Raw genomic sequence first — 15,272 nt, 5'->3', positions numbered from 1 at the left:
AACGGAGAGCGAAGGGGAGGAATCTGAGGGCAGCGTAGGGGAGTATGACAGTGGCCCGAGAGATTCCATGAGCTTCTCCAGCGAATCGGAAGATTCCCAGAGGGGGGCGCCGAGGGCCAGGGCAAGGGGGGTCCCAGGGGGGACACACCAGAAGCAAGGGGCCAGCGGGGACTCCCAAAGCAGCAGCGGGAGATCAGGACCAGTTCCCCCACCAGAGCGGAGTGGGGGGGAAGAGTCCCACGAATCAGGGCCAGCGTCTCCTCCAGTAGGGAGAGAGGATGAGTCAGGGCTGGCCACGCCTCTATCGCAGAGTGAGGGAACGGAGGGGAAGTCAGGTCCAGCTACCCCCCCCCCGAGGGGGGAAGCAGTGACAGGAGCAGTGAAACGGTCAGGAGGAAGGTTGCCGGCTGGGCGCGGGCGCCAAGTTCAAATGTACAGGCGCACAGGACAGCAGAAAACCCGGATGGGGAACCAGGTCCTAAAGCCCGCCGGAGGCAGGGGGAAGACTCAGGGGAGTCAGCGTCAGAAGAGTCCAGAAAGGACAAGACCCCAGCGGACAGGCGGACCCAGAGGAGGAAAGAGCAGAGGAAGAGGTGGAGCAGGGCTAGAGTCTTAAACTGGTGCCTGGGGGGGAGGAGATTCAGACGGAGCTTCAGCGGTCTAGAGTTCAAGACGTAGAGCTGCGCGCCGCGGCTTTGAAATGGAAACTGAATTACAATAAAGACTTTTGTATATAACAAGAACTGGCGTTGGTTCTTTGTGAGCTGGGACCTCGGGCAGCTCTGACACCTGCCAACTTAAAAGCGAAGGCGAACGGGACACGTGTTAGCAGTGGTGTAGCAAGGTCAGGTGGCACCCAGGGCAGAAAATTTCTTCTCTCTCTCTCTCTCTCTCTCTCTCTCTCTCTCTCTCTCTCTCACACACACACACACACACACACTTTTTTCTGCTGAGACAAAGTTGTTGAGCCTTCTTTTTTGGAGTGCCTGCCTGCTGCCCTACAGCTGAGGGGAAGGCAGCGAGCAGACGTTTTGGCAGCGGGAAGCCTGCACGTGCCAAAGCCATAGCATCTCTCACAGATGTTGAGTGCCACACAGGTTTTTGTCACCCCCCTCAGAGGTGACACCCGGGGTGAACAGCCCCCACTGCCCCCACCTTGCTCCGCCCCTGTGTGTTGGCATGTCACTATAGGGCAGGCGTACATAATTTGTGGCTTTCTTAAGTCAAACGTCGCCCAGCAGCCATGAATTGTGACTTGACAAGTTCCTGCCCTGTTTATAGTAGCAGTCAGTCAGCAAGGAATTTACACAAATCTGAATAGAATTATGCAAAACCTAAATGAATAGGAGCAGGAAGCAAAATTAAAAATCTGAATCTCCCAGACAAGAGACACATCATTCTCTCCTCTCACAGGTTACCTCTGGGTATAGGACAGCATATAAATTCAATTAATAATAATAATAATAATAAAGGAAGAAAGAAATAAATGTTACAACAGATGGAAAATGTGCAATCTTCACAGTGGCATATTTCTCTTGTCCACTCAGTAGGTAAACCAAAGACTCATACCTTTCCCATCACTGTGTAAAAATTGTTCCAGATGTTGCTCTCTCAGCGCATTATACAATGGGCAGGATTTTCTGGTGAAGCATATATAGGAACACAGGAAGCATGCTTTATATGGTGTCAGTCCCTTGGTCTATCTAGTTCAATATTGTCAACACTGACTGGCAGTGGGTCTCCAAGGTTTCAGAGAGGGAACAATCTCAACCCAACCAAGAGATGTTGGGGATTGAATCGGAGTCCTTTTTCCTGTAAAACAGATGCGCTCCCACTGAGCCACAGCAACCCCCCAAACAGGGCAGCAGGGATAAAGTATCTTGACGTGCGCTGGGAATGCTCTTTTCTCGGAAAGGAGAGAAAAGGCTATTCCGGCTCTTCAGCCTTCAAAGGGTCTTGATGATTTAGGTGACAGTATTGTGTAAAAACGAGCTGTGTGGTACCATGAAGAAATTTGGCACTGCCTTTTTCAAGATAAAATATTCCCATATGAAGAAAAGCCATTTATACGGAAACATACCGCTCAGTGGATGCACCTTTGAAAAGCAAGGACTGACTGCAAATGTGGAACAAACCATGGCAGTTCTGTTTGGCCACCAGAGTGTACAAGGAATGATTTTTGCTCCTCATTCCTCTCTCCTTAAATAATAGATTTCTATACAAGGATGAGGCTTCTATTTCACTCCTCAGACTCAATGTGGCCTTTATAGTCACATATCAACTCTAAATATATTCCGGCTTGGATACCGCCTGCATCTCTTGCCCTTCTGTTCTTTCTCTGAAAGTCCCCAAATTTCCTGATTTTCTTCGCCTAGAGAACAATAATTGATAATTAATTATAAATAATTAATAACAACAATAACTGAAAAATTGAAATGAATTCACAGGATGGTGCAAACGCATAGCTTTTTTATCTGCTAATTTATATGTCTAGACTGGGGGTGGCTAACCCTGGTCCAAGGGCCTGATCCTCTCCCACTTGCTAATATTTTGCCCCCCCCCCCCGTGACAGTGGTGGCCAAAAGAGGGAGTAAACATAGCACTGTGTGAGTGTGAAGAGGTTTAAACCACTCCACCCAACTTAGCAGCTGCTCTTGCCCCCTTGAATTCTGCAGTATGTCACTGATGCAATGATTGCAATGAATCTAATGTAAAAAGAGAGTCAGGTTTAGGAGAGGGTGAATTCAAACATGAATAAGAATTCATTCCCAGGAGGTCCAAATGCAGTATAAAAGGGATGCCTCCTGAATGGTTACAGCATGGGCCATGTGTACAGCAAATGAGCCAAGTAGTTTTAAAGAAAGTCCAACAGAGGTCTAAACATGCCAATATCAAATACCTGTGTTAAAGCAATGCCATGAGCAAAATTACAGAAGGGGTGTTGGAGGAATTGGACTTGGAGGAAGGGGTTAATTTTCTTCATGATTACAGATCACCTCATGTATGAGATAAGATAACAGGTGCAAGGCCTGTCAAACCAGTTGCTATGGCAACAGCCCAGTGCCGCCTATATAAGTGATTGAGGTAAGTCAGCTCAGGTTGCCAGGGTCTTGTGCTGTGTGTCGAGGTCAGTCTTGAGAAGTGAGTCAGAGTCAGTGTTACATCTTGAATTGTTGAAGCCTCAGAAATGCTTTGTACTTGTGTATATATGTATCTGCAAAGCCTACAAGCTGTATGTATATATCAATGTCTGGAAATGTATTACTGAAGCCTTATCTTCTACAGCAGTGAACTATTTTGGACTTTAACCTGCCTCTGTGTGTGATGGGAACTGAGGGCAACTTCTGTTATGGGGGTATCTCACAACACTGTAAACTGGACCATCCATCCATCATTCCACTTTATTAGGTGTTCTGTAATGTTTTCTCAATTTTAATACATCAGTGTGTCTGGAGGGGCACTCTTGCACAGAGAAAGCAGGACAAGACTCCCACTCCCTCAGAAATTTGTTGTATGGAAAGTTGCAGGATTCTAGCAGGAAATTGTAGGCAACACACTAATTGGAAATGAAGCAGTATGTCTGCCCTGAAGCTTTTGCAGCTGTAAACAGTATTGAAAGCAAGATCACATTTAACGTCCCTAATACCATTATGAGCACAAATAATAATAATAGTAATTATTATTATTATTATTATTATTATTATTATTATTATTATTATTATTTATTTATACCCCGCCCATCTGGCTGGGCCTCCCCAGCCACTCTGGGCGGCTTCCAAAAGAATATTAAAATACTATGATACATCAAACATTAAAAGCATCCCTAAACAGGGCTGCCTTCAGATGTCTTCTAAAAATCCAGAATAAGAAGTACTTCAGGGTGGGGTAGCTGTATCTTCTAAAGTCTTCTGTTATATTCCTATTACTCACCTGGAGAGCACAATGTGTAACCAGGCAATTATTTGGTAGCATTTTTTGCCCATATAAATCCCATTAAGGGGTGGGGGACCCAAGAAGTCTAATACCTGAAAGCATCGCAAAGGGTGTTGCTGAAAACACAGTATATGATGGGATTGATGGCACTGTTTAAAGATGGCAAATTCTGAATAATCACTGCGGCGTAGAAGCGTTCTTTGGTTTCCGGGAGGACGCTGAAGTTGTCCAGAATGTCAAAGAGAAAGTAAGGACTCCAGCAGAGTACAAAAGCTGCAAGAAATCAAGGAAATGGTTTGAAAAGTGTTCAGTTTTAATGGGGAAAGTAGCACTAGGAGATCTGGGCAAAATTGGCTTGTCTACTCTCACAAGTGTTCTGTTTTTCTCACTAAAAAAAGGGAATTGCTTTGAAACCTGGTAAACTTTTGCATCCTGGTTCTATGTAGAACCAAGCTGTTGAGTTCTTGCAACACCTGCTGAAATCCCATCTATTAAAGTGCAGGATCTCCATCTGTCCTCAGTCAATGGGATTCAGCTGCAAATATACAAAGCTTTTTTAAAAAAATAAAAATGTAACAACTTATTTTAATGGATGGCCATCATTAAATACTGAAAGGACTTTGCTTTCTAAGCTGAGAGCCTCAAAGGCATTCCTACATCTGCCTCTGGCTCTCAAAGAAGGGAACTAAGTGTTTCTCTTTGCATAATCCTTTTGTTGAAAGTTCCCTGAGGTTCATCGGCAAAGGATCAGGAATACTGGTGCAGCCTTATTTGCACATCCCATCTGCAAAGAAGAAAATGCGTAGCACACCCTCCTCCTGTTATATCAGTTTGCCAGTCCCTCTGGACTAATCCAGACAAACAAAACACTGAGCGACAGCAATATAATCACATTAAACACAGATGTGTAGCCAATTAAATCATTATCAAATGCCAAGGAGCGCTTTCTCCTGTGTCCCCTTGCATTAACAGCCAGCTTAATTGAATCAATATAAATTCCAGCACCTAAGCCGGGGATTCTTCAGTTTTGCATTTGATAGCATCTGCAGAAAATGCATATTTAAGTTTGAATAAGAAAAAAGGAAGCCTAATCGCTTGGCTAATGGAGGTCACTCCTTCTGTATGCTTGCAGACAGGCAGATTAAAAAAAAGAAAAGCTTATAATGGAAATCAAAGAGTGTAATGCTTGCACCCTCTTATGTTCAATACTTTGCATCTCAAGGCAGGGCTGGGAAAGACTCCTCAAGAACTCAGTGGCAGATTCACACCATAAAGTTAAAGCACAATCAATGCACATTTAAAGCACATGGCATCCTCCAAAGAATACTGGGAATTGTAATCTAAACAGCGCCCAGTATACCTGAAGGAGCGTCTCCACCCCCATCGTTCTGCCCAGATACTGAGGTCCATCTCCAAGGGCCTTCTGGCGGTTCTCTTACTGCGAGAAGTGAGGTTACAGGGAACCAGGCAGAGGGCCTTCTCGGTGGTGGCACCTGCCCTGTGGAGCGCCCTCCCACCAGATGTCAAAGAAATAAACAACTATCTGACTTTTAGAAAACATCTGAAGGAAGTCCTGTTTAGGGAAGTTTTTAATATTTGATGTTTTATCGTGTTTTTAATATTCTGTTGGGAGCCACCCAGAGTGGCTGGGGAAACCCAGACAGATGGGGAAGGCATAAATAATAAATTGTTGTTGTTGTTGTTGTTGTTGTTGGTTTCCCCCTCACAGAACTCCACTTCCAAGCAAACTTAACAAACTACAGTCCTCAGGATTCTTTAGGGCATGGTTCCCAAACTTGGGTCTCTGGCTGTTGTTGGACTACAACTCCCATCATCCCTGACCACTGGTCCTGCTACCTAGGGATGATGGGAGTTGTGATCCAATAACAAATGGGGACCCAAGTTTGGGAAACCCTGGGGGAAGCCCATGTGCTGATCTGCTCCCAGGGTGTCTTGTCAAGTTAGGGCAAATTTTGAGCTAGATCTTAACCGTGGGTGCCCAGATGTTGCTAGACTACAACTCCCATCATGCCTAGCGAGCAAGACCAGTGGTCAGGGTTGATGGGAGTTGCAGTTCAGCAATATCTGGGGACCCAAAGTTGAGAAAGGCTGATTTAGATGGACCAGCAGCCTGACTTAGTACAAGACAGGAGTGGCGAATCAATGACCCTTTAAAAGTTGCCACACTACAACTCTAAGTAGTTCTGGGTTGCCCTGGGCAAAATAAAGCAACTAACAAATGTAATAAAGAAAAATAATAGATAATAAACAGAGGCGATGGAAGTAGTGGTCTAGCAATATCTGTCGGCATAAAGGATCCCACCCAACTTTCTAGGACACTATCCTGGTGCGTATCATGAGCTATTGCTTCTTTAAAATTGTGTGGGGCTGCTTCTTTAAAGAAACTGTTAAAATCAGTTTTTTCTTTATTGTTGTTGTTAAAAACTGATTTTGAGATAACTTGCTTTGGCTGCTTTTGTGAATTTGTGTAACCCACCGAAAGGTGACACAGGAAAGTTTGAAATAATTCAATAAATGGTATGAAGCACAGGGACATACCAGAAATGGGAGTTTTGCAACCCCCCAGTAGAACTACTTGGCAAAATAATATATTTTGTTGCTATACAGGTGGTTCTAAAGCTTGTAGAGATTTCAGGGGCTTGGAAAACCACGGGGGGAAATGACCCTACTCTACAGAGAAATAAGCACTCATTTAATATTTCATGGGGGTGGGAGGGAGGCAGACCAGAGTATGTAGAATAGGACTTGACTGTGTTGACGATAAAGGCAATCTGTGACTGTGTTGCCATGGAGGGAGACTTTAATTGCCGTAGAAGCGATCTCAGCTATATCCTCTGGGTGAGTCAATCTTTACTGCAGCACACCAGGCTAAACAAAACAGAATCCAAAATGCTACTTCAACCTATCTCAGAAAAGGGTCAGCAGCAATGATTGCATCTTTGCAACTTCCACATTTCTGTCTTGTCACAATTTAAGTGGAGAAGGACCCTTGCACAGAAGATATGATACCAGTAGATATACAGTGGTACCTCAGGTTAAGTACTTAATTCGTTCCGGAGGTCCGTACTTAACCTGAAACTGTTATTAACCTAAAGCACCACTTTAGCTAATGGGGCCTCCTGCTGCCGCCGCGCCGGCAGAGCACGATTTCTGTTCTCATCCTGAAGCAAAGTTCTTAACCTGAAGCACTATTTCTGGGTTAGCGGAGTCTGTAACATGAAGCGTATGTAACCTGAAGCGTATGTAACCTGAGGTACCACTGTAGTAGTCAAAGAGAGATCATCAGGAGGTATGGGCTGGGTGTCCATCAATATGCGGATGATACCCAGCTCTACCTCTCTTTCAAATCAGAACCAGTGAAGGCGGTGAAGGTCCTGTGCGAGTGTCTGGAGGCGGCTGGAGGATGGATGGCAGCTAACAAATTGAGGTTGAATCCTGACAAGACAGAAGTACTGTTCTTGGGGGACAGGGGGCGGGTGGGTGTGGAGGATTCCCTGATCCTGAATGGGGTAACTGTGCCCCCGAAGGACCAGGTGTGCAGCCTGGGAGTCATTTTGGACTCACAGCTGTCCATGGAGGTGCAGGTTAATTCTGTGTCCAGGGCAGCTGTCTACCAGCTCCATCTGGTACGCAGGCTGAGACCCTACCTGCCCGCAAACTGTCTTGCCAGAGTGGTGCATGCTCTAGTTATCTCCCACTTGGACTACTGCAATGTACTCTACGTGGGACTACCTATGAAGGTGACTTGGAAACTGCAATTAATCCAGAATGTGGCAGCTAGACTGGTGACTGGGAGTGGCCACCAAGACCATATAACACCGGTCCTGAAAGATTTTCATTGGCTCCCAGTACGTTTCCGAGCACAATTCAAAGTGTTGGTGCTGACCTTTAAAGCCTTAAACGGCCTCGGTCCTGAATACCTGAAGGAGCGTCTCCACCCCCATCGTTCAGCCAGGACACTGAGATCCAGCTCCAAGGGCCTTCTGGCGGTTCCCTCACTGCGAGAAGTGAGGCTACAGGGAACCAGGCAGAGGGCCTTCTCGGTAGTGGCGCCTGCCCTGTGGAATGCCCTCCAAGCAAATGTCAAGGCAATAAACAACTATTTTACTTTTAAAGGACAACTGAAGGCGGCCCTGTTTAGGGAAGTTTTTAATGTCTGATGCTGTATTGTTTTTAATATTTGGTGAAAGACACCCAGAGTGGTTGGGGAAACCCAGCCAGATGGGCAGGGTATAAATAAATTATTATTGTTGTTGTTGTTGTTTCATACTACAGTGGTACCTCGGGATGCGAAAGGCATCCGTTCCGGAGCTCCGTTCGCATCCTGAATGGAACGTAAGATGCGGCGGTATGTCTGCAGGTTGCATTTTGCCGCTTCCGCGCATGCATGTGACGTCATTTTGAGCGTCTGCGCATACGCGAGTGGCGAATCCCAGAAATAATGCCCTCCATTACTTCCGGGTTGCCACAGAACGCAACCCAAAAGCACTCAACCTGAAGCACATTCAACCTGAGGTATGACTATACAGGTGGGGAATTGAGTATTTTTGAGAAAGCCACAATACATTAAATAATAAAAAACACATCAGCATTCACTCATGCAATCCCTTTCCTGCAGTTTGAACAATTACAGCCCAGGAAAAGTTTTCTCACTTTATCTGCTGCTTGTGTAAACGAACTAGGCATGTAAGAAGGGTCTGCTGGAACAGGCCAATGGCCCAGCGTCCTGTACGCACATCCCTCCCTTGCTCTCGTTCCTATTGGCACTGCAATCCGCATTGAATTAAACTACAGTTTCTTGTTCAGTCTAAGACAGGGAAATGTCACTTTACAAACAAGATCTCAAATCAGAATCAAACTGTGGTTTCAGATCCTGGTTGGTAAACTGGCATTAAATCACAGTTTTCTTATTTTGCAAGTAAAGAGCTGGCCCAAGTGTGTGTGTGTGTGTGTGTGTGTGTGTGTGTGTTGCAGGCAGGCTTGGTGGTTTTATTAAACCAGGAACGTTACAGCGAAACCAGTCCATTATCCACTCCACTCGTCATAGCAGATATAATCCTTGGGAAAAGGTCAGCACACAATAGCTTTTTAATAGCATCTCATAATTGAATCTTGAAGAAACCTCAGTTACTAAGCAAGCTAATGCTACTTTGTCTTATGGTTAGGCTTGTCTGTAAAGTTTTATTTTGGTGCAGAGACTGGGGCTTCTCAGCGACGGAAAACCTGGTTTACTGTCTTTAAAAATAAGAAAAGAAAACAGTATACATTCTTGCTTGAGTAAAAATGTGGCTATCAAAGGCTGAGGCAGTCAGAAGAAGCTGCTCTTGCTGTGACAGCAGAAGCGAAAGAAGTGAAATGGATCTGAGACAAAACCATGGGGGCAGATATCCACTCCAACTCTCTGGAGCCTTCCACAGAGCCATTTTTTTAAAAAATAAAGTATTTCTCTGGTCACTGATGTCTAATTAATTGGCATATGTCGTCACTTACCAAGAATTATTACCACACTGTACTTGATAGCTTTGATTTTAGCCTTTGATATGAGTCCCCGATGGGTGTAGCTAGCACAGAATTTTCCATCTGCAAAGAGAAGAGAAGGGAAAAATAAATTTAAGAAATGCATAGCCATGACTGGAATGTGGTCACCTCTCTCATCAAACTGCCCCCAAAGCCCATTTATTGTAATAGAAATTTTTAGAATGACCAATCATGAGCAATTTCACAATACATATACCATCTATAATATCATCTAACCTATTAATTTGTCCCATTATTTATTGATTCTCTATCTGAATTCTTACACAACGCACAGTCACCTAGCCTATCACAAGGACCTCAGTTATGCTGAAAGCATCTTAAAAACAACACAACACACACAACACAACACAATCTTTTGAAATATTATTTTATCATAGACATGGCTATATGCTTTTTAAAAAGTGTAAACAGCTATCTGATGTGGCTTTCAACAAGTTGTGAAGACATCTCCCTTAGCTACCAGCTGTGAGATAAAACAATCCTCTCGGTCCATCCTGCTGCAGAACAGCCAACATAATAGTGCGCCGTGCCAAATTTTTGTGAGGTTTGATTTTCAAAGCAAAGCTGTAAATTGGGGAGATTTTAAAATGTTTGCTGACACCACCACTCTCACAGCCTTCCAACTCCCAATTTACTGTTCCTGCCTTATTTTTTATTTTATTTTTTGCAGGGGGGGAGAGATGTTAGAGATACAGATTTTTTTTTAAAATTGTTTATAGCCAATGACCATATGCTAGAGTTAGGCAAGCAGTCTTGGGCCCACCCTGAAAAGCATATTAAACCTGAACACTTGGAAAGTTTTAATGAAGCTCTCTGAGTGTTCAGCTTAACACTTCCTTTGGCTGGGAGCCCATTCTACTCCCACAAGGGCTAAAAGAGCTCACCTTGAGGAACAGAGACAAGGTAGCAGCTTGCAGAGGGCTCCAGTAATGACGGAAGAGGCCTGTTAATGCCTCCCCTCTGAAAAATGATGTTATGGGCATAATTTTCTGCTGAAGAATAATTGGGTATTAGACATTCTCCATATGGCCTTCATAAGCAGAATCTTTGCTAAGAGCCTCGCTGTAGGTCTACTTCCAGTTTTGTTCTCCAACTTAGATGAAGCATTCTTCATGATCTGTGGTTGTCTATTCCCCATAGCTGGGTCAACATTGGCCTTTAGGATCTGATAACATTGGATAATATGATCCAAAGGTCTTTTCCATCCCTACAATTCTACGATCCTAAGAAATTGTGGCAATTTTGAGAGGGGTAACTGTGGTGTCCTTTAAGATGCCACAGAACTTCTTCTTGTTTTTGATGCAATTCTATGTTACTTCGTAGCTCAAAGATTTCATCTGCCAAGCCTGCCAAAACTGAAACTTTTGAATTTAAAATTTCACGCTCAAAACAGAAATGTAAATGGTGCTCCAGAATCTTCTCAATCAACTGGCAAAAATGAAAGAAACCACAGACAGTCAGATATTTGGGGATATTCTGCTATTACTGATCAGCTTAATCTTGATCAATATTTCCATCCATGATGAATTTAGAAGGATTTCTGGAAATTCTTAGTTTAAACTTTGAACAGAGCACAGCTTTGCATGAGATAACTTGTGGAAACCAAAGAAAAATAAAACTCTAGAAAAGCTAATTGTGAATTCATTAGAATGTATTAACACAATGTTTCTTTTCCTGTCACTAAAGCAGTAATTAAGGTAACAGTACGCTTGGCTCAGGTTTTTTCTTTCCTTTTCATTTGAATATTTACAATGCTTATTTGATTAATTAGTGCTTCAGAAGAAGGAGTCTTGATTTTCCCCTTGCTTACATGAATCTATTTCAACCACTGTTGGTGGATTTTAGGTCAGTTAGGAATTAGTGTGTATTTTTCATGGCTTATGCTCAGGTTATTAGGATAAGACTTCACTCAGTCATTTTCTCTTATTACTTCCAGGTAAAATAACTGGGGTCCAGCCAACTTGGTGAGCACATATTTAAATGCTTTTGGCAATTTAGCCTATGGCAGCTCATGGAGATTTGATCAACAGTGGGCTTTTTAATGATCTGTGGCAATTGCAAACGCACTGTCTTTCAATGTCATTAGTTTCAATGCTTGGGCGTGATTGCCCCAATTTACTTACCTGAGCAGTTGGAAACAATGACAGCATGAGCTTTGCTCTTAACCCATATTGTTCGGATCACAATGAAGTAAATAACGCTACAGTTGGGGAAAGAACAGAAAACAAACAAGTTAGCGATTCTTTAGGATGGGATAATTCTAAGTATCTCATCATCCTAGTGATATAAGTAAAAAAAACCCAACTGCTCATTTTCCCTTATGGGGGTACCCAAGAGCCCATATAGAGTCCTTTTGCAGGTCCTCTATTGGTAGGAGAAAATAACAGAGGCCAACCAGAGAATATTGAGAAGCAAAGCAGCTAGTAAGCCTGATCTTTATTGATCTGTTGCAACAGGGTGCTCCCCTCACATGCAGGAAAGGCAGAGGACCTTGAACAATGGTGTGCAAGGCCTTATATAGACATTTTAAATTCCCTGCCCTGGAGTTCAAGACCACCCCTTCATACATCATACATATATCACAGAAGGGGTGTAGCCCAAGACCACCCCCCAGATACAACATACCTACATCACAGAAAAGGTGGTCTACAACAGAAATCTGAATGTGTTGTTTTTACCCTGTCTGCCAGGTTACCTGTTAATGGTCACTTGACTGGATTACCTGGGGAGCCTGGCCATTCTTTTGTAATGATAATACTTAATTCCTGAGCTAGGTCACAGGCGCACCCTATTCACACCTTAAATGTGCCCTTAAGGCAGGAATTGTGAGGACAGAGACAATGGGGAGGTTTCTGCATTTCCTTCGACCTTGTAGAGAAATATTTAAGGTGACTGAAAGAGTCAAAATGGATTTAGACTTTTCCTGTGCGTTTTAGACCTGTGGTTTATATGTTTATATATTTATATATGTGTTTGCTTGGTACATTTATGAACATTATATATATATATATATATATATATATATATATATATATATATATATGCAGGTTTTGGTGTCCTCGGGTGTCTTCCCGTGTAAAAGTTGGGGTGTCTAGGCGACGTTTCGACGAGGTCTCACTCGTCATCTTCAGGCCTCGTCGAAACGTCGCCTAGACACCCCAACTTTTACACGGGAAGACACCCGAGGACACCAAAACCTGCATTCCTGTACCCGTGAAAATCTACGAAAGCATATATATATATATATATATATGACCGAAAAAAATTTATAACACTAGTTTGTCAGTGTGTGTATGCTTGTAGCTGACACAATGTGACTTTTGATTTAAGCCATGAAGTTCTGCAGAAGTTTAACCTTAACACCACTTCCAGTATCATCAAAACCTGATGGTGCAGGAGGTTGGAGGCGATGCAGAAGTTTTACAGCCTTCACTGCCCTCCAGGTAAGTGAAGAAGGCAGTTCAAATGATGCTTCAGTGATGACAATGAATGAATGAAACTTGCATGTTTTTGTGGCAGCAATAGTTACAGCGTTAAGATGAATCTGTAAGGAATAACTACAGAAATTCATCAAAATGGTTAATACAATTCAATAAAGTATTACAGTGGTGCCTCGCAAGACGAAAAGAATCCGTTCCGCGATTCTCTTCGTCTAGCGGTTTTTTTGTCTTGCGAAGCAAGCCCATTGACGGCTTAGCGGATTAGCGCTATTAGCGGCTTAGCGGCTTTTAGCGGCTTTTAGCGGCTTATCAGCTTAGCGGATAAGCAGATAAGCGGCTTAGCGGCTTAGAAAAGGGGGGGAAAGGGGGGAAAGTTGGAAAAACTCGCAAGACATTTCGTCTTGTGAAGCAAGCCCATAGGGAAATTCATCTTGCAAAGCGCCTCCAAAACGGAAAACCCTTTCGTCTAGCGGGTTTTTCGTCTTGCGAGGCATTCGTCTTGCGGGGCACCACTGTAGCTTTATTGATCCGGAAGCGGTACACCGGCTCCCTTGGCCAATAAAGCGAGATGAGTGCCGCAACCCCAGAGTCGGTCACAACTGGACCTTTACCTTTACCTTTAAGAAGAAAAGAAGTTTCCATTATGGCAAAGATATTAATACCCACATTTCTGAAGCTGGTGTGTCACCAACTTTAATGATCTTGGCTCCAGCCAGGAACTGCATAATTAAACCAAATGTCACAAAGGGAGACATTTCTAGCTCTATCCAAGTGCCTGTTTGATGCAAGAATGACGCTCATCCAGTAAATTCAAGATTCTGTTGTTGCTGGATGCAGCTTTGATAACTAGGAAGCTGAAAAGGAGCATATGTGTGGAAATAAATGAATGGAGCCAGAGAGGCAACCAAACATTCAGTTCTGTAGCTTTATTTCATCGGCCTGCCCCTGCCTTCTGCACATTCTGCCGGCTAGGTATGGCCAAAGTGGAAGACACTGGGCCTCTTTGAGGTATGAATGGCAGATCATTCTGCCATGGTAGCAAGCCAACATACCAAGTTGCTTGAAGGAAAAGAGAATGCAAAGAAAGTAAGGCAGAAAGAGAGTGGGCTTGCAATTTGGCAACCCTACCCAAGAAAGCTACTTGTTATTCATTTTCAATTCCTATGATGGTATGATTGTTCCAGATAAATAAAGCCATCTGAGGCCCCTGGATCTCTCTTCAGGAGACATCTGTGAGTTATTCTTTTCACAGTATCGAAAAATTACAGAGGTTTTTGAATAATAAGGAAAAGGATAAGGAAGATGAAGCATTTATAAATTACTTTTTGAGTGTTCGGCAACTCACATCTTTGCAACAAATTTCAAAGGGACAGCCATGTGCCGCAGGCATGTGTGTGTGTATGTGTGTGTGTGAATGAAACTGACACCTTCATAATGTACACAAATCTGCACGGAACAGTTTTGTGCCTTCATGTGTCGCAGCTTTCCTCCTATTCCAGTGCTAAAAAACAGGCATCCAAATCTGGATTAAATATTAAAAAATAGGGTGATATTCAGTAAGTTTTACTCAAAATAGATTTAATGAAGTGAATGGATGGATCTATCTTAGTCATGCCCATTCGTTTTAATGGGTCTACTCTGAGTAAAGGTTTGTTGAATACTACTGATAGGAAGTGACAATTCGCACCTGGGCATAGGATTCTCTACTATGGTGAGATGTTTTGTATTTCTCTTTCATTATAGAGATTATAATTTTACTATCATATAATACCATATGCAGATGGCATTCCAATTTTATGCCAACCTCTGCCTTCTTCTAGCCTCCTTTTTGGTACACGGCAATAGGTCCCAGTTCAGTACATTTCTTACACTGAAAAATCGATTTCACAAAACCTCCCACCTTAGGAAAGTACATAGGCATAAATTCATGTGCAAACAAGTGATCAAATCCTATTAACCTTACTGGACACCCATGAGCAAGATTTAATACCAGAGATCTATAAACACCTGTGCTCAAACTTCCGGGAATATGACACCACTTGAATATATTGGTTTTATGTATTGTGAAGCAAGAGATGATTGTACTTTGTATTTCTTTGCATTCTCTGCCTTTTCAGATATATTCAAATGCAAAAGATACTGATTTGCCCTTCACAGGAATCTGTTTTCCACTTTGACATTACATTGCTAGTAGGATGTGGCAGAAGTAGCTTTCAGAACAGAATGTATGGTTGTCTCCTTTGGTTTAGTTTCATAAATACACTGCTTTTCAGCTTTATAGCTCTTAAAGCTGCACGGAACAAGATAAAAATGGTCTTGAACCGTGATGCATGTGGTTCC

At 43.1% G+C, this 15,272-nt stretch overlaps 1 protein-coding gene across 1 annotated transcript in view; it reads right to left on the bottom strand.

Moving 5' to 3' along the window:
* Positions 1 to 1,501: 1,501 nt before the first annotated feature.
* The window catches only part of NPSR1 (neuropeptide S receptor 1), a 74,429-nt gene continuing 60,658 nt past the window's right edge, over positions 1,502 to 15,272 (bottom strand). The window contains exons 6-9 of the mRNA XM_081834836.1: positions 11,616 to 11,692; positions 9,445 to 9,534; positions 4,026 to 4,206; positions 1,502 to 2,371 (exon numbers count right to left, since the gene is read on the bottom strand). Of these exons, the coding sequence (XP_081690962.1) occupies positions 2,284 to 2,371; positions 4,026 to 4,206; positions 9,445 to 9,534; positions 11,616 to 11,692 (436 nt within the window). The 3' untranslated portion in view covers positions 1,502 to 2,283. The remainder of the gene's footprint in view (positions 2,372 to 4,025; positions 4,207 to 9,444; positions 9,535 to 11,615; positions 11,693 to 15,272) is intronic.

Source organism: Podarcis erhardii, assembly GCF_964252035.2.
Source record: "Podarcis erhardii genome assembly, chromosome: 12".
Lineage (NCBI taxonomy): Eukaryota > Metazoa > Chordata > Lepidosauria > Squamata > Lacertidae > Podarcis > Podarcis erhardii.
The sequence above is the reverse complement of the archived record's forward strand: the minus strand, read 5'-3'. Positions and strand labels throughout refer to the sequence as shown.